Source organism: Anas platyrhynchos, chromosome 3 (genome assembly GCF_047663525.1).
Source record: "Anas platyrhynchos isolate ZD024472 breed Pekin duck chromosome 3, IASCAAS_PekinDuck_T2T, whole genome shotgun sequence".
Classification (NCBI taxonomy): Eukaryota; Metazoa; Chordata; class Aves; order Anseriformes; family Anatidae; genus Anas; species Anas platyrhynchos.
In genome coordinates this window covers 118,911,207-118,930,092 of record NC_092589.1, presented here as the reverse complement: position 1 = coordinate 118,930,092, position 18,886 = coordinate 118,911,207, and the positions used below count along the sequence as shown (strand labels likewise).

The 18,886-nt window shown below is 44.3% G+C and overlaps 1 protein-coding gene across 3 annotated transcripts in view; it reads left to right on the top strand.

Moving 5' to 3' along the window:
• Positions 1–18,886, top strand: part of FZD3 (frizzled class receptor 3) — a 53,414-nt gene that overhangs the window by 18,521 nt on the left and 16,007 nt on the right. For all 3 annotated transcript variants that reach the window (XM_038177717.2, XM_072036582.1, XM_072036583.1), the window contains exons 3-4: positions 7,851–8,047; positions 9,728–10,745. In XM_038177717.2, coding sequence (XP_038033645.1) covers positions 7,851–8,047; positions 9,728–10,745 — 1,215 coding nt within the window. The remainder of the gene's footprint in view (positions 1–7,850; positions 8,048–9,727; positions 10,746–18,886) is intronic.

The window sequence follows — 18,886 nt, the reverse complement described above, 5'->3', positions numbered from 1 at the left end:
ATCATTTAACCTATGGTGGGGTGCACATCGCATGTGGGCAGACGAGGTGTGAGAGGTTTGGAATGGCAATTCCTGCTTTCGTGTGTGAAACCAGCTTTTTGGGCCAGCAGGGGAGTTTTGTGGGAGGATGTTCACAGCAGCCTGGCGACCAGGGGAGTAGCAGATAGCTTCCCGAGTTCATCTGGTGTGTTTTTCCCTGCAGCCTCCTGCCTGCAGAAGTGCTGTGCTGCTGGGTTTTAGTGGTGTCAGCACACACTCTCAGCCACAGCAAGAAGTCTTTGTCTTCTGTCTTGTGGAGCTAATGATCTAAAACTCAGGGGTTTGCCTTAAACACATCCTTGTAACATCTTCTGTGTCCAGCTGGCTCCAGGGCACTTAAACTCTGTTATAGGTGGCTATGAATGTGTTGGATGTCTTCAGCACCAGAGCTCAGGGTGTGATGTTAACCGGCCGTAAGGTCAGTTTAGCTGTGCCCTGCTCTTCCTCCAGTAACGTCTCCATTTCACACCTCCTGTAAGGTTATTAAGGTGTTAAAGCAGCAAAAAACTACCCTTAGAAAGCATGAATTGATCAACCTGGAATATATTATAAAGCATCCGGGGACTACAGGAAGAATATTTAGATGCCAACATTCACAGGTCTCCTTGTTCAGGACCTTACCCCAACTTTTCACACTACTGCTGGTCCCAAGGCAGCACGCGGGGCTTTGAGGTGAGTTTCATGGCCAGTTCCTACCAATCTTAAACCCAGGGCAGGACATAGGAGGCAGGGGAGAGGGCAGGGGGTCAATTAACTTGGCCTTGCTGTGAAACTGCACCCTGAGGCACCCGAGGTGACAACTCGAATTTGTCCTCGTTTCACAGCCGTGTAGGAGAGCGGCGATGACAGCCCCACAGCGCACGGTCCCTTCTAGGGCAGTCGGCACACCACGGATTCCCCTCATTAGTCTGTCAAGAAGCACTTTGGCCTGGGTGTCGGAATTAGGCAAACAGAAGTCTTCTCCCATTCTCATCCCAGCGGAAAACACGTTAATCCTCCTGGGCTTTGCGTTGGCTTTAATGTTGAGTTCTGAGATGTTCTGCTCTGTAAGAAACCACGGCTAGCAGAATCACACATGAAGTAGTAAAAACCATCAAGCCTTTGAGAAAGGAAAGTAACTTGTATTGAATTGAAGGAGAATTCAGTGTTGGTTATGTTGTATTTTAAAAGTCCAGCTTGCCTAATTTTATTCTGCAGGGGCTGTGGTGGCTGTTAGGTGGCAGATGCTGTCGTTCTGGCAGTAAAAACAAAAAGGTGAAGCTACTCCGACTGGGTTTTTGAAGCTTGGCTATGCCTTTATCTCTTCTCATGCCCCCCTATTTTTAGACATTCCCTTCTTATAAGCTCTCAAGGACTTGATCTTGCTACCGAATCCATTGTGCGCTCTCGAGTTAGCGTCGAGTCTTCTCACAGACCTCGATACCAAACCTTTTCCCTCCTTCACTCAGCAAGATAAATTTTTGAGTGTTTTTATCTTGCTGCTCTTCAAGGAGACAGACCTCCCTGCAGCTGGCAGAAGGAGTTGGTGAGTCCCTGACATGCAGATCAGGCCGCAGTGGCAGAGATGAGAGAAAGGAGAGGTTGTTATCACTAATGCTTCGCTTCTCATAATGGATATCTTTCTCCTTCCCACAGTGACAACAGCACTGGGAGCGTTTTTCGGCGGGCATCAAAGCATCGATCGCGCTCAGCTTGTACTTGGAAGGTTGTCTTTGCAACCACAGGATACAGAAATGTGTTGTTTAAATTGGAGAGATGGTTCTGTCAGGGCTTACGGCTCCTGCCGAATAGTCTCTCGCTTGTCTAGGCAAGTGTGCTTAACGGTGTCTTGTCTTAATGGTGCCTAAAACACTGGCCAAGGGGCTGCGGATTTATTTCTCTGTAATTTTTTGGAGTTCTCCCAAGCCCGTCACAGCAGGCATATGGAGAGGAAGGAGGAAGTCCGAGCCGTCTCAGCTGTCTTATAAAAACTAACACTTCTTGCAAATGGAAATTGGTTCCAGGACCACCCATCTGCATTCGTCAGCTCCTGAACAGAAAGATCACATTTAGGAGAAGTGCGGTTTGACAGATGGATGCCGTCTTCCCAGTGTCTTCCAAAGGAACTTCAGAATTTAAAATGAAGCAGGAGACCTCTTTAAAGAACAGGAACAGATGGCTTTGCCTTTTAGTCATATAGACAGAGATTGATGTCATTTTTTGTCCTTTAACTACTTTCATCTATATCTTTTTTTCCCTTTAGTTGAGAAACCGACCTCAGCTGTCTGTTTAAGCCCAGGAAGCTTAGGGTGCTCTGCATCGTTGCTGCCCTCTCACGAGTAAGCCAGGTGAAATAATTGGACTTAGGTTTTAAAGTGAATAACGGGGTGATTAGATCAGTCTATAACACAAGGAAAATATAATCTACAAGCACACTCATTTCTTGGCATTTTTAGCGTTGGAATGACTCGATAGCTTATTTAATAGGGACATTTATTTTTAGGAGTAAGTTAAAACAATCCTCATTGCAAACAGAGTTTTTGAGCTCACATCAAAGTAGGCCAGGTGGGATATCAGGGGCTGTGGGTTAGGTGGTTCGGAAGGGTTCACACAGAAAATGTGTGACTGTCCTTTATCCGGGCTGAGCAGTGGCCAGAATTGTGACCCCGTTCTGCTTTTGATGCCTGCATCGCTCTGTAAAGATTAAAATAAAAAGTACACTGCATTTCTCCAGACAAGGAAGTTGATGGTGAGGTAAGCTTTGAGCGTACACGATGCTGTGTTCTACACAAACTTTGTCTTGGCACTGTGCATTAAAAATAGACTTTGGCACATAAACGAGCCTGCTGCCCTTTGAAAATACGATCTGTGGAGTAAAGCTGCCCTTCCATAATTCCTTCAAGGTGAGCAGGCGTGGATCGTTTCTGAAAGAAATGAAGGGACTCTTACGCACGTGGCTGCTCGTTTTCATGCTCTTTTCAGCCCCTCATTTTTTAGGAAGCACCACTTAGGTTAGGCCAGGACTTTGATGTCCAGCCTTGGCAGTGGTTGAAGTGCTCCAGCAGCTGCTCAGCCCCGGGTACTGCCTTGGAACAAGGCACTGCTGGCGTCCCTTCGGCGTGGGGACTTGAGGGGTGTGGGCTCCAGGACATCTGGTGAGACTCAGAGGAGCAAGCAGAGGTCGGAGCCATCAGAGAACAAATTGCCACTGCCTCAGGTAAAGCAATTCTGCCTGGAACAGTCTCTGGAGAGCATCCCCACGAGCTGCTCTGCTCTCAGAGCTGTTCAGTCGGATGAGAAACGTGGATATCAGACAGGAGGCAGCACCACGTTTGGGCTAGCTAGCTGTTGTCCGAAGAGTTAAATCCAGCTGGGGAGGCAGCCTGGGAAGCACTGTACCCTTTGAGATGCAATTCCAAGTTTTTTTTCTAATGAATAGCAAGCTAAATTCAAACACAGGGCAACACAGACAGAAGGAGCGGGGTGGATCAGGACAGAAGGAGCAGAGCAGATCCTATCCTGTGGCTGGCCTGAGAGAGGATTCGCCCTGAGGCAGTTGCTGCCACCGGAGAATTGCAACAGGAATTGATAGTCAGAGCATTGCTCTTTTCCCCTGAGCCCAAGGGAAGGAAGCTTCCCTCCTTCCTTCTGTGTTTGTGAGGATGCTTCCTGGCCAGCTTTGTGTGAAGAGAAAGGAATATGTAACCGGACAGAGAACAGAAGGATCACCAAAATCTTGCTGTTCAAATGTTGCAGTTATGTCACTTCCCAAATAAGCCAGCTCAAGGACTACTGCTGAGCAAAATAAAGGGTAGAATGGTTTATTGTCTCAGTAATGCACGGTTCCATGCTGTCGTTACAGCTAGAGTTACTGTTCTTGCTTTGCAACTGAGAGAATTTGCTATGTATACAGGAGGAAGAACCTGCACAGATCTCTGCGGCTTTCCTTTCCCCTTCATCCCTTCCGGAAAACCAAAAGAACAAAGGCAAGGAGGCAACTTCAGCTCGCTGGCAGAAGCCAGCCATGAAACCATTGCCCAGGCTTTGTCTTTTCAGCAGACAGGAGCTGTAGGGACAGAAGGACCCGGGACCACACTGCTGGGAGCGGGGAGATTTGTGAAAGGACCTATGCTAATGAATAAGAAGATTCTGGGGAAAAGGGGAAGAAGAGACTGCGCTGCGAGGTGGAGAGCTCAGAGAAAAGCAGTGATGAGTTATCTGATACACACCTGCATGGCAGAGCAGGGGAGGGATGCGAGGGGACTCAGCCTGAAAGAAATCAGGCTCATAATGCAGTTGCTGTCACTGGCCTTGAGGGAATTTGCATGGCCATAAAGCTTTTTCTCAGAGGTAGAAGGACCAGGGGGTGCACAACTTCACAGACATTACTGTTAGGTGATCTGGCTTATTTTAAGTGCTTAAGTACCTTCAGGAGCAACACAGGTATTTATCTCTTCTTAAACATTTATCTCTGCACTTTCCTGGATCTCCCAGGACTTGGCCTGAATCGTTGAAATTTGTTTGGCTGTTTTATCTCCTCTTCTCCTTTTTTTCCCCCTTTTCCTCTGCACGTTGAGTTGTTCAACAGGCGGCCTTCAAAAGCACAACCCACTCGAACAGAGAGCCTTTTGTTAGGAGCCGAAGTGGAGTGGGGCTGAATGGGCTAAATGTCATCATTTGTGCTGCTTCCCCGGGCAAGATCATAAAAAAAAACCCTCTCTTAATCTCCCTGCCTTCATTTTTAATAATGAAAAACAATCTGTAGATGGAAGTGACTTTTCATTTTGGGAGCTGCAAAGAAGGAGTAAGATAATTTTAGAGTTAGGCTGCTTACGGGCATGGTGCTGGTTGAAAGAAGCTTCTCTTCCTCAGCTTTAACAAGGACTGGTTGTTGAGTTTTCTCTTTTTCTGTTGTCCAGTGTAGCCTCCCCATGATTTTAAAATAAAGGGACTTGATATAAATCATAGGAGAGTTTTTGTCTGCCTGCAGTTCAAGAGACAGAACAGAGAGAGAGGCCTGGAGCTGCTGGGAAGCAGAACAGCCAGCCCTAGTGGAGCAGTCCTATTAAATTATTCCTATTTAAGTAGATTTCTTCCGTGTTGTTTGGGGTGAGGATGTCTCTACTGTCTTTTGAGGAGTATGCCAAGACCATAGTCAAAACCAGACTTGCTCTTTGCAGGGATAAAGAACCTTAAGTGCAGCTAACGTGCCCTCTGGGGCACGAGGGACTTTGCCAGTGAAGATTCAATTACAGCAGCGTTACCTCAGATGTTCCAGCATCTTCATCCTGCAGCTGCCATGCCAGAAGGGAGTGAGTTTCTGCAGATCCTTTATCTGAGAGCGTTGGCCCAACATTTCTTGAACTCCACAGCTCGGTGCTGTGCCCACTGCCCTGGGGATCCTGTCCCAGTGCCCGACCCTTTCCCTCACCCCCAGCCTGACCCTGCCCTGTCCCAGCTCCACGCCCAAGGATCTTCCTTGCCCTTCTTGAACATTGGGACCACATCTGCCAGCTTCCAGTCAACTGGGACCTCTCTGGATTCCCAAGACCCTTGAAAAATAATTGATAGAGGTGCTGAGATGACACCAGCCAGCAATCTGGGATGAATCCCAGCAGGTCCCATGTGTACATCCAGGTGGAGCAGCAAATTCTGCATGAATTTGGGGTTGACTGGCCCTTGCAGCAACCACCAGCCCAGAGGAAGATGAGCAGGGTGCAAGGAAATGCTGGTGCCTTTGTGCTCCCTCGAGCCTGCCTCCTGCTTCGTCCTTGCCCTGCGGTGGCTTTCCCCCGTGCACACCTTGAGGTGAGCTGGCACCTCCCTAAAGGAGGGAGCTTTGTGCAAACCAAACACATCCTTAGCGAGGGAGAGCAGGAAAAGAGAAATTTCGGAAACATCTTAATGGAAAATCGTTAGAAAAAAAAAAAAAAAGAGTAAATATTTAGTCAAGGAGAAAGTTTTCTGTGGGTAACAATGAGCTTGTAAATGTAAATACTTTCCAACCGTTGGTTCCTTTTTCCTCGTCGATAGCTGCAGAGGTTTTTGCTGCCTCTCAGGTAAGCCATTGCCAAATAGTTACGGCTCCGTTGTTATGTGACAGCATTTCCAGAAACCTGCAGCACCGGAGGGAATTCAATCAGCTTGGTAAATACTAATTCTATTTACAAACTTCAACAAAATCCCAACGTGGTTGTGTCTTGTATTCCCTCTTGCAAGGGCAGTCTTAAGGAAGAGGTAAGAAAGAACTGAAATGTGAGGCTTTGCCTTACTATTTTTGGTAATTCTCACTCAAATAATCACAGCAGATGACCTCGTTCTTTGGTGCTGCTCTGCTCTGCCCTGTAGTTTGGGGAAAGAAAACGTTGAATTGGTTTAAAAGACTTTCCAGGAAACTGCTGCTAAAAATGTAATCTTCCTAGCTCTCAAAACAGCCTACTCTTCAGCTGCAGCAAGATTTAGGTTTTTCTATATATAGCAGGTTCATTTCTGCTACTGCAGCAGACTGAAGATTAGATTTCTTGCTAATCTTGCCAGGCTGTGGAGAGGGGACTGGTTTCAGCATAATGGGCTTAGAAAAATGTATCTGGAAGAGGGTTCGTGTTAGCTTACCCTGCAGTATTGCCCTTGAGCAAGCAATTGTCACCTTTTCCCTTCAAGCTTTATTTGAAACACAAGCCAAGGAAAAGAAATGGCTTGCTGGAGGGCCACTGCTGGTTCTGCACTTCGGAGGTAGCAGAGTCATTGAACAACCCTACAGTGCTTCGTTTCATTCTAGTTTTTGTTTTATTCTTGCAAGTTCTGCTGTATTTTGCTGTTCTGTAGTAACCCTTAACAGAAAAAGTAATTGATCTTGGGTTAATATGTAAAGATACGGTGAGGCTTTGGGTGGTGGTCAGCGATGGGAATTGGATATTGCCTCCTGAAGAGCTGTAAAGCCATAAGAACAAAATGAATCCATGCTGGATAACATGGGTTATCAACATGCACTGCTTTTCATGAAGTCACAAGTCTCTGTTCTATTTCTTTCCTTATTTCTTACCTTCAGAAAGGCTTAAGAGCAGCTACACGTTGGCTATTTGTGATCGATTTTCCCTCAGTGCTCCCAAGTGCTTCTGTCACCACTACCACCGTGACTTAAACCTGTTACAAGTCAACGAGTAGCACAAGACACCTCTCATTCATTTCCTTCCAGCTTTCATTTCAGAGATTTCTGTTGATTAGGTAGAAAGAGGCATACCTGCTGTAACTTCACTCTGCTGCCCTGCCGAAAATATTAAAGGAATAGAGGTAGGATTTACAGTTACTGTGTAGGGATCCGAAAATCATATTTGAAAAAATCACAGTGTGTTTTATTTCCGTACTGTGAAGGAGTGTTGCATTGTCTGATACTCCTCAGATTGTGGTCTGGTCAATTGAATTTTTTTTTCATGTTATCCCTCTTAAATAAGCACTTAGCCATTCATGCCGTCCGTCATTTAACCAAGTGGTGCAAAGAAGTGCATGCGACATTTATTGGAGAGTGTGAGCCTGAGCCTGAATCCTCAGAGGTGTTTAGCTGTCTAATTCCCATCGATTTTGATGCAAATTGAGTACGTAAATGTCCCTTGTGAGTCTTTGTCATTGTCCCCAGGCTTCTTACTTGCCTGCCTTCCTAAAAATGCGTAAGTGCTGTATTATGATGATCATTTCTTCCAGCAGGAAAAGTTCAGAAAAAGAAGGTTCTGGTTGCAAAAGCCCTAACACCTCATTAGTCAAATTACAGCTTCCTGCTGAAATGTTCTACAAAGCTGCCGTTTGAAGCTTTTGAATTCTGCCTTTTTCTTTTCCAGCCATTTCATCCGATGGTGAATTTGGAATGCTCCAGAGATTTTCGACCCTTCCTGTGTGCCCTCTACGCTCCCGTGTGCATGGAGTACGGCCGCGTCACCCTGCCGTGCCGCAGGCTCTGTCAAAGGGCATACAGCGAGTGCTCCAAACTCATGGAGATGTTTGGGGTCTCGTGGCCCGAGGATATGGAGTGTACCAGGTGAGCAAACCTGCCTTGTTTCTTTCAGGATCCCAGAGCAACATTTCAGATCTTAAAACATCCCAGATCATACTAAAACAGACAGTTTTAACGTGTTCCATTACCAGTGCCCTTATTTTCCCTTCCGTTTGTGTCACAGCTCGTTTCCTGGGGAGGAAACTGAATTCATGTTTCTATCATCTGCCCAGGAGATGAATTGAAAATTTGTGTAGGCAATTGCTGTAAGATGTGCGTGCGTATTGAATGAATGAATTTACCAATCTAGTTTTCCTCTTCTTTGCCATATCTGCAGACCTGGCTTTCTTTGCTGTACCAAAGTAGAATGGATGATACTGCTCGAAATTCCTCTGAGAGTTCTGCAAAGTTACACACACTGGAGATTAATAGCCCCTTTCTCTGAAGGGGAAGCCAGCTGGTTTTGCAGAGCATACAAAACCCCTATTTTCAGAGATTCTACCTCTTGTTGAGCACATATGGAAAGACATTTTCATCTCTAAGTTACACAAATCCGGGGAAGTGGTCACGGCACTGAGCCTGCCTCAGTTCAAGAAGCATTTGGACAACTCTCTGAGACGTGTGGTTTGATTTTTGGGTGGGCCTGTGTGGAGCCAGGAGTTGGACTGAGTGATCCTGTGGGTCCCTTCCAGCTCAGGATATTCTTTGATTCTGTGAGCAAAGGGTTTGACGATGTTCTAATCTATTTGAAACAGAATATACGTGTAAATGAAAGCAATATCTTTCTGATTTTTTTTCTAATAAGTGACTGTAACAGCTAATAAAGTACAGGAACATGGTCAGGAAGAAATAGTCTCTCTTACAGTTGATAGGAGAGGATGAAAAACTTTTAGCAACAGAGTTAAGTCAGAGGATGTTTCCAGGTGCTGATAATCTGGATCAAAGATTGCTCTTAGCCTGTGGTCCAAACGGGTGCCTGGGTCCTTTAGGTCCTCCTACGTATGGCCCACAGCAGTAGTGAAATTTCAAAACCAGAGATAAAGCTACCAAAGCTTCTCTGTGTTACTGTTAGAGTGCCAGAACATGAACTGTGGCAGAGGAACCTGCACATTTAGCTTATGCTGTGCTTGCTGAGGAGATAACATCTGGCAGAGGCAGCTATGCATGGAATCCCTCCAGTCTCTCCTTTAAAACTTCGGACTGCTTCTCCAGCAAACCTTAGACTGCCATCAGTTTTACCTAACTGCATCTTTGTCATAATTCCAATTTGTTAATAATAGTAGCAGTGTTAGGTTGGATTTTTGGTCTAGCTAGCTCACTGTCCTGTCTGATAGCTAGTGTAGTAGCATAGGGAAGGGGTTTAAAATGGTTTATAAAGTCATTTTTCTTTAAGCACATCACTTGAGTTTACAGTAAAACTAAATTTAGAGACTTCCTGAGATGGATTTTGTATCCTCACCTTTATGCTTAAGGCCCCAGTAAGCACCTTATCCATTTATTTCTGTATTATTTTGTGTAGTTTCACCATCCACTGAGGTCTGGGAAAATAAGTTCTAGACTTTGTTTACACGTAATGTGGGATTTCACTCATTACCCATTCATTATTTGGATTAACTTTGTTTTCTCTCCAGTCCGTGTGTCTAAAGGCAGACACATAAATGATGTTGCTGGGCTTTGCAGAGTGTGTGTGTATTTCTTGTAAATAATTCTTGTCTTCCTTTCTAGATTCCCGGATTGCGATGAGCCGTATCCTCGCCTCGTTGACCTCAGTTTAGGTGGGGAGCCCACAGAAGAGGCCCCAATGGCAGTGCAGAGGGATTATGGCTTTTGGTGTCCTCGAGAGTTGAAAATCGACCCCGATCTGGGTTACTCTTTCCTGAGGGTACGGGACTGTTCCCCTCCTTGCCCAAATATGTACTTTCGTCGTGAGGAGCTCTCCTTTGCTCGCTACTTCATCGGAGTGATCTCCATCGTCTGCCTTTCTGCTACCTTGTTTACCTTTTTAACTTTTCTGATCGATGTCACAAGATTTCGCTATCCAGAAAGACCGATCATATTTTACGCTGTCTGTTACATGATGGTGTCGTTAATTTTCTTCATTGGCTTTCTGCTTGAAGACCGAGTAGCGTGTAACGCATCGAGCCCTGCCCAGTACAAGGCTTCCACGGTGACCCAGGGCTCTCACAACAAAGCTTGTACCATGCTTTTCATGGTGCTCTATTTCTTTACCATGGCTGGCAGTGTTTGGTGGGTCATTCTCACCATCACCTGGTTCTTGGCAGCCGTGCCAAAATGGGGCAGCGAAGCGATCGAGAAGAAAGCGTTGCTCTTCCACGCCAGTGCCTGGGGCATTCCGGGAACTCTCACCATCATCCTCTTAGCAATGAATAAAATTGAAGGTGACAATATTAGCGGCGTATGTTTTGTTGGCCTCTATGATGTGGATGCATTGAGATACTTTGTCCTTGCACCCCTCTGCCTCTATGTTGTTGTCGGAGTTTCCCTCCTGCTCGCTGGCATTATCTCTCTCAATCGGGTTCGCATTGAAATCCCGTTAGAAAAAGAGAACCAGGACAAGCTGGTGAAGTTCATGATCCGGATTGGCGTGTTCAGTGTTCTGTACCTCGTGCCACTGTTGGTTGTAATTGGCTGCTATTTCTATGAGCAGGCTTATCGAGGTGTGTGGGAGACGACGTGGATTCAAGAACGCTGCAGGGAGTATCACATCCCGTGTCCCTACCAGGTGAGAAAATCAATACGAGACATTTCAGGAGTGCAGAAACTGGATATTGAGGCTTTCTGCTAAGCCTTAATTGTCATCCCTAACTCAAAAGTGCTGCTCTTCCTACAGGGGAAGTTTCTTTGCATTCTCAAGGTATTTGGATGATGTCTTGGGCCTTCTGGAAGACTAAATATTGCTGGGAAATTGGAGGTTTGCATCAGCTGCGTGGTGCTTCTTTTTATAGCTAATAGCTTTGGAGTTTCTGGTCCATATGGTACCTACACAGGATATAAGATGCTATTTTAAACCGACTTCAGGAACACGTCTTAATGAGTTTATTTCTGGCCTTTAGATATGTGGTAGAAGTTCTGCTCGGAAGGAGTTTGGCATTTAAGCTCAGTTGTCGTCAGCCTCCTTACTGCTTTTTTGAGTGCTCGTTCTCCTGAAATGGTTTTGTTGCCTTGATCAGCCTGCGGGTTCTGTGCTCATTTTAAAGCAATTCTGTGCTCATTTTAAAGCAATCTATGCATGTGTCAGAAACATAAAATCTTACTTGAAATGTCTTCTGATGAAAACCAGAGGTTACAGCTCATCCGTGCTGGTTGGTAAAGAAAATTACATGTACCTCCTCTGTGTTTAACTGACTTGTCACAGGAACAGCATTAGATACCAAACTGTCCCCTGTTTATGTCACTTACGTTGGTGCTGTTGCAAAGGAAGTATTTGTGGAAGTATCAATTACTTGAATCCTGCTTTCCTTTTTGGAGCCAAAGTAGCCAGTTGGTTTTTGAATGGTATTTATTAAATGCTTTCAAATAAGATGCAGAAAATAACTTTATTTCAGGAGGATTGTGCAGCAACCATCTATTACATAGATGCACAAGCTTTTTTTTTTTAAAAAAAAAGTTATTATTTTGGCTCTAAAGCAGTTAAAACGCCAGCTGGGTCATCAGAGCTCGCATTTTAATGCAATAAAATATCACTTAAAGGTTTGGCTTAGTTTATGTAGCTTGATAATAATCCTTTTATTACCTTTTAACCCTTTTTATTGTTTTCTCTGTTAAATTTTATTAGGGTGTGACTCTTCCATCCAATGTGGGAGCATTTTTATGGCAGGAAATATCTCTCAGTGGGTGTGTTCAGTTTCATTTGCTTGATTGACTCTTCATTGCTGCAGTTTTTAATATGTTAAATTGATTGCTGCCTAAAAAGAGGGAAAGAGGGGGACAGAGTTTTCTCAGCTAATTCCAACTCCCCACCCATACGCCAATCTGAACAAAAAGTATTTTAAACGTTGAAACCTCTGCTGTGTAAGGACCCAAATCCTGGCTGGTGGAATAATGAACACATGTAGGAAAATGCTACCCAGGTCTCTGGAAAACCGTTAACATAATGGCTCAGCAGGAGTCAAAAGAACAATAATGGTTTCATTCACGTCAAATTGGGTTGAAGGACCCGTAGAGCCGAGGGAGTGTTAGGAGGATTTTTCTTCTAACCCATCCAATTTTTTTTTTTGTGAGCTAAACATGCTTCCCCAATTACACTGCCCAGACTTGTAATTAAAACAAATTTCCAAAGCAGTGGGGAAAAATCATTTTATGCTTAGTTCGTGCAAGTAAAATAAATCACTAAATGAGGGGAGAATTTAAAGCTTTCTAGAGAGTATCACTCACTTGCAAAATAACACCATATTTTTTTAAAGCCTTGATGATATCTAATTTTAAATATTTGAATTTTGGGTCCTGAAATTAGAATATCAGCTGCTTCTGTAATAGTTTTTCCTAAATAGAGTAGCAGTTCATTTCACAGTGGGAGTAAGTTTTACGAGCATGGCTTAGATGGAGTCGTGGTAGTTGGAATCTGCTCCTTGCATTGGCACACGTTTTCCAACACCTGGAACTAAATAGCCCCCAAAATGGAGAAAACAAAAAGATACCTTTATGCTTTGACCTTGGTTTCTGGCTGCCTGGATGCTTCCTGGGTTGACCTGGCTGCGTATCACGGTGTTGGATCTGCTTTGTGAAATGTTTTGTTCTTCTGTCCAGCCTTACAGGATTAGATTTGTGCCATTCCTGCTGTTTCCATTAATCTGACCAGCGTAAAGCTCGCCCATAGAAATAAATCTCTATATTTTTCCCCCACAAAGACAGGAAATCGATGTTCCCTCTCTTGGAGGAGGAGCTGGAGGACAAACAGGAGCTGGTGTTACCCTGCCCTGCCCCTCCAAGGTGCTGGGGGAGGTGAAAGAAGGATGGGGAAGGATGGCTCCAGGATGACCCATCAAAAGTCGAGGAGAGGAAATATTGTTTCCTCGAGTCTCCTTTAGCAAGGAAAAGCCAACCAGTACATTGAGGGGCTGGGTTTATTTACAGTATATTTGGTGTATCTAAGGTTTAAGAAATTCAGTTGCACTTTGCCCACTGCAGGGATGTGCACTTTTTTACGTCTAACGACTTAAACACATTTGGGAGAGCAAAGAACTCAGGGAGCTGAGTTTTGTGTCAGCCTGGGCAACTTTTAACTCATTTTTAAATCCTGTAAACCCAAATTTTAAACTCATTCTTCAATGAGTTTAAAATATCAAGGTTTCTGTGTTAGATCATCCATCTTTCAGCATGAATAACGGGAAACTGAGTAAGTAGTTACCAGAAATATTCATTTGCGTGGCTCACAAATGAATTTTAGGCTGCTCACAGCAGCCTAGAAATGTTGTAGCCCATCCCCTTCCAGTCTTACCAAGGTCAGTACGTTCATTTTCTTGACGGGGAAGCAGTGCCTTGTAATCTACTTTCCACACAGTAATACTCAAATGAAAGCTGATTTTTTTATTGATATCCCAAGTTTCACTCGGTGCCTTAAAAAAGAAATTCACGCTTGGCCTCAAAAATGGATTTTTGTTTTAGAGGAAGAAGAGTTTGTACTGCAGAAGATAAAATTAATTTTCCCTAGCTATAGAGCCCAGTACCCCCATCATGAGCACGCAGCATTGTAGCTGGGCTGTGTGCCTTAAAATTCTGAGCTGATCACTCAAATTTTATCTTTTTCATAAGTGCACGGTACAATTTGGTATCGAGATAAGGTGTAGAAATAAGGGAGAAAAGCAGAGAAGCATGACGCAAGCCAAGCACAAAATAATCCCATCTAGTCATCTGTTTGGGTGTGATTACGTGCTTTTCTGCTGCTCCTGCTGGTTCTTTTTGTAACCGAGGTGGTTCTGCTGATGCTGTTGTTCAGCCCCGGAGCCGAGTGCTGGATTTCCATAACGTTGGGCTCCAGGTGGGGCAGCTGGGGAGGTGAGATTGAGCCTGCTCCTAATGCAGAGTCAAGCTTTAAGCCTTTATCATTGAGAAAATGTCCAATGTGACTATCTGTCATCACAATTTCTTTGATTTTTTGGCCATTCATAGCATGTTATAGCTACTGCCTTGGCTTTTTAGGCTGAATCCTAACCCGAAGGTCAGCTGCTGGTTTTTCTTTCCTTTGTTCCTTTTCAATTTCCACCTTGTGTGTTGGTGGAGCGTGCTGTACCTCGGTACCGAATTCAGGTGCTGGGCTGGGCTGGGATTTTGGCCAGTCCCTTTGCAAGATCCATCGGGTTGAGGAGGCTCTGGACATCACCTCCTCCAACCCCACTGCTCAGGAAGGGGCAGCCCAGGACCATGCCCAGTTGGGGTCTGAATTCCCATTGCCATAAAAGCTGGAAGTTCACCTCTGCATCAGAAATCTTTTCTCAAACATATCTGAGATAAGGTAAAAAGTGGAATAAAAGGGTTAAAGATGCTTGAGGTGCATTTAGGTACCGTTACATGTGCCTGATCTCCAGGCACAGCGGCGTTTTGTTCTGTACAAGACCAGCAGAGGTTTGTTCCCCTGGGCAATAACAAAGCAAATCAAACTGGGACACGGCGACCTGCCCCAGTTCATGGAAATAGATCTTTAAGATAAATTTGGCTACAAAGTGGAATAGATAGCGACGTAAGGCTGTCTCCAAGGATGGTTGTAATGTACGGTCCTCTTAGGAAAAGTAGGAGTTCACGTGGTCGACATGGCCTGGCTCTCTTGGAATGGCAGTTAATGGATGTTAAAAGCTTTTACCTCTTTTATTACCCACGTAATTGAACTGTCTAAGGTAGTTTAGGCCTGAAAAGGTTAATTGGACTGCTCCGCAAAATCAGGTTTCAAGCAAAATAATAAAGAAGGTCTTGAGTGAAGGTACGTTTCTGTGCAATCCGAGTGTAAACAGACTCTCCGGAGCTTTCGCAAATGCCTCAGGGCTGGGCTAGGCACTGTGCTGGTGGGAAAGACATCTCATTTAGATATTAAAGGAAAGAAAAAAGCTATTTCAAAGATATTCGCTACCCTACTGCGAGTCCTTGAGAAACGGAACGTGAATTATCTTTGCTCGTGATGTGATATGCGTAACTTGCCCACCCATGGGGGCAAAAAGTTTCGTTGGGTTGAAATGTTTCAGTGCTAAGAGGAAATGTGGTGCTACCTGCTTATCTTGTCGATGGTGTTTAGAAGTTTAGAGGGTTGGAAGGAGATGTGGGTAGCACACAGGATTTGCTGTAGATGGGGAGGACTTGATAGCAGGATACGTTCAGTTTTGTGTTGTAAACTCACTCTCTTTTTTTTTATTTTTCATTAGGAGCTCGGTTTTGTGCTGGGTGCTGACTGTCCAGTCATTGTTGCAGTACGTTCCAGGGAGATTCCTAAGCCCAGAACCAGAAGGAAAAGCAGTGACAAGACAGCACGTAGAGATGCAAGGCTCTGAAATGCAGAGATGCAGCTGTGGGGTCTGTTTCCGACAGACTTAAGCTGTGAACAGCACTGGGCATGTGCGCACTGTTCGCCCCACTTTGTCATCTGCGTCTTCAGTTTTTGGGCTTGGAATATATAAAGCAGTGGAATTTCAGAAGTAAAATAACAGGGACCTGTCATTAATCCCCATTTATCTAATTTCAGATGTCTCCATCTGAGCCAGTCGTGCTCGCTTCCTTTGCTCTGCCTCGGGTAGAAATGGGCACTTTTAGAGTGATTTGTTGGCTATTCAGATGAATTGTACCCTGCCTTAATATTTTGCATGGTTGAAGAGGTCACATTTGCTCTTATTTAAATATATTTATGTTAGGAGTTTTGCTGGAGAATTCGAGGGGTATTTTTGGGGACAGGGAGAGGAGAGATTGGGATTTGGCTTTTTTTTCCGTCCTTCCCTTTCCCTGGTTAACTATGCTTATCTCTATAAGCCTTTCCTATTTTCCTTGCGATCCTTACCTTTAAAAAATTAAAACCTCCTTGACTTTTTTTTTAGGGAGTTAACCATTAAGAGCGATGCTTTCAGAAGACGTAGTGCTGAATGTCATTTCTATCAGCAGCAGCAACAGACGGTCAGTCCGGACTCTTTTTTTTCCCCCCTGCTTTATCTGTTGCACGCGGAGATGAGGCTCCAGTCTCGCCGTGCAGCGATGTCAGACGGGCTGCTCCCGACCATGGGAGTGCTCACCCACTCTCTTGTGTTCATTGCTGGTGTCAGATAAAAAAGAGAGGATTAATTGCGGTTACCTAAGATACCAGCAGCTTAAAAGGGAGGAATGTTTCCTTAATAGTGCCTCTTGTCTGTCGGTGGCAGTTATATGTATCTAGTGCAGGCACAAAGGAGAACAAAGCTTGCTCATATATTTCTGTTAGTGTTTCAGTTGAGCCACGTTAGAGCTTATTTCAATGCCTTGACAATTAATAGCAGAGAAATTATTTTAATATTAGCATTAATCCCAGCTGCTGATACTTTTTTTGATACTTTTAAGTTCAAGGATTTGTTGACTCCGTTTCCCATTTTCAAAGATGTTTTGATCTGATCGATTTTGTTTCTTACTGTGAATTTTCGAGGTCAGTTTAGACGTGTGGAAATTAACACTTGAGATCAGCATCTCTTCATTTCAGCCTCTCGGATCGCTGGCAACTAGGAATGGCTTCATCTGCTTGCTTTGCATCCTTCTCTAAAGCTTGCCCGCGTAATGGGGGTGAGGGGAAACGCTTCCAAGTGAGCTTAATTCCCTCTTGGCTTGGGCTCGTCCTTTTTCCCTTCCTTTCCGCCTGCTGCCCTGAACAAACACCGCAGGAACGTTGCTGAAACCGGAGACTACGCCTAGCTTCGTGCACACCCCTTTCAACACGGGGGAGCTTTCTTATGAACGGCTGCCAACTGAGAAGCGACCCCGGTGGTAACGTGCTGGTAGGCTGCGAGCCAGGTGTATGGGAGCGCTCAGTCATCTGCTTTTTGCAGTTCCTTCCCTCTGCTGATCCTCGCAGCTCGCGCTGCTGTCTTTGAAAGAAATTGCACAGGAGCAGAAGAGACCTAGGGGCAGGCTGCTGAACTCTCAGCTCCGGTTTTGCAGCCTGGATTTGGTTCTAATACACACAGAATAATCTACTTTTCTTTTTTTTTCCCAAAAAAAATCTCGATAGAAATTTAAATTTACAGAAAGGATTTAAAATTTTGCGATGGCAAAGTTGTCTCGCATGCACTTAAGAAATGCTCTTGCAGCAGGCTGTCTTTTCCCATGGCTGCCCTGCGAGTGAAGTGTAACCCCTGTTGACACAGGCTTTATTTTCATGCACAAATGCTTTAGAACAATCGCACACGCGGACCAAAGAGAAGAAAAGATGGGGCTTGCAAACATCTTGCCAAAAACACTGACAAGAAGTAATTGTTGAGACGGGGAGCCTGCTTTTTGGGGTACAAATTGCATTGGGATGGAGTTTCCCCGTTTTTCTTTGCAGCCATACACTGCATTTTCCATTTTTTTTTTCAATTTTCTTCCCTAATCAGGGGTTTTACCGTGATCTTTTTAAATACGAAATGTCTCAGCTGTTTTACCATCTGTGTTACAGTGGGGCTTCAGAAACATGCGGGGGAGTGCTCTGAGCTGGCTAAAGAAAAGAGGCTTTGTTGAGAAATGTCTTAGCACCATTTGTGTGTGGCACAGGCATAAAGGGAATATATTTAAAGATGTCTATAAACCTAGATTTCTCCTCCTCCCTCTTTTTCATTAGTTATTGTTTAGAATTCCTCTTAGAAGAGGTAATGGATTTGCTTAAATCTGCCCTCAGGAATTGCTTCTTGCTTGTTGAACGTAATTATTCTGTCCTCCAAAAAAAAAAAAGCGAGGTAAAAACATATTTTCCATATTGCTGTTTACTCAGAAGAGACTGAGCAAATCCGAATTACGAACTCGACTTCTTTCAAAAACAAAAGTAATGTCAGCTCAGCAAAAGAATAGTAATCACCGGATTACGTCGCTTTCTAGGGGTGAGTCAGTGAATTTCGCCTATTTTACAGACCTAGGAAAAAGAATATATCCCAGCCAATGTCTTAGATTTATTTTTAGCCTTAGTAAATCAGTGCTCGCTCCTTGCACATACAGGGCTGATAAATCCTGCAGAGGATGCAGTGAATTCTCATATGCATGCCAAGGTGAGATAAGATTTCCAGTCAATTAACATATTGAGCGAAAGCAATCATGTCATTCACGTGAGTCATTTCTTTTTTCTTTTTTTTTAAATTGGGTTGGCTGAACTAGAGACAAAGGGAAACGTTGACTTCTCAGCCATTATCCTCAGCCAGGCTGAGCTGGCCATGTACCTGCATGTGACTCCTCAAGGTCACCTTTTCATTTTTTGGGGTAGATTTTCTTTTTATTCACCATTTTGCTGAAGGCCGCTTGCCCAAGGAGGTCAGATCTCGCCTCTTTTGAGTTTTCAATTTCATTCAAATCTCTTTCTAATAAATACTATATATCTACAGCAGCTTTTAATTCTGATTTTTAGGGAAGTGATCGTTTTCCACTGGTGGTTTTCATGGCTATTAACACAGCAGCAAAGCCATGAAGTCAGGAGCTCTGTTTTCTTGGATTTTGAGGCACCAGTCAGTGGTAAAAGTCTGTTGCAGTACATGCATTAGCCACCTCTGCAAAGATTTAGCTAATAAATTCAAGGAAATCACATATAATTTGTGTTGAAAATTGTAAAGAATGATGCATTCATTGGTAATTATGACTCCTATCACTTGGTTTCAGAGTCGCGCTGAGATTTTGCACAGTCCTGTCGAAATAGCTGTAGACCAGCTTGCAGATAGATCTTTAATTTGGCGTTGACTCTACATT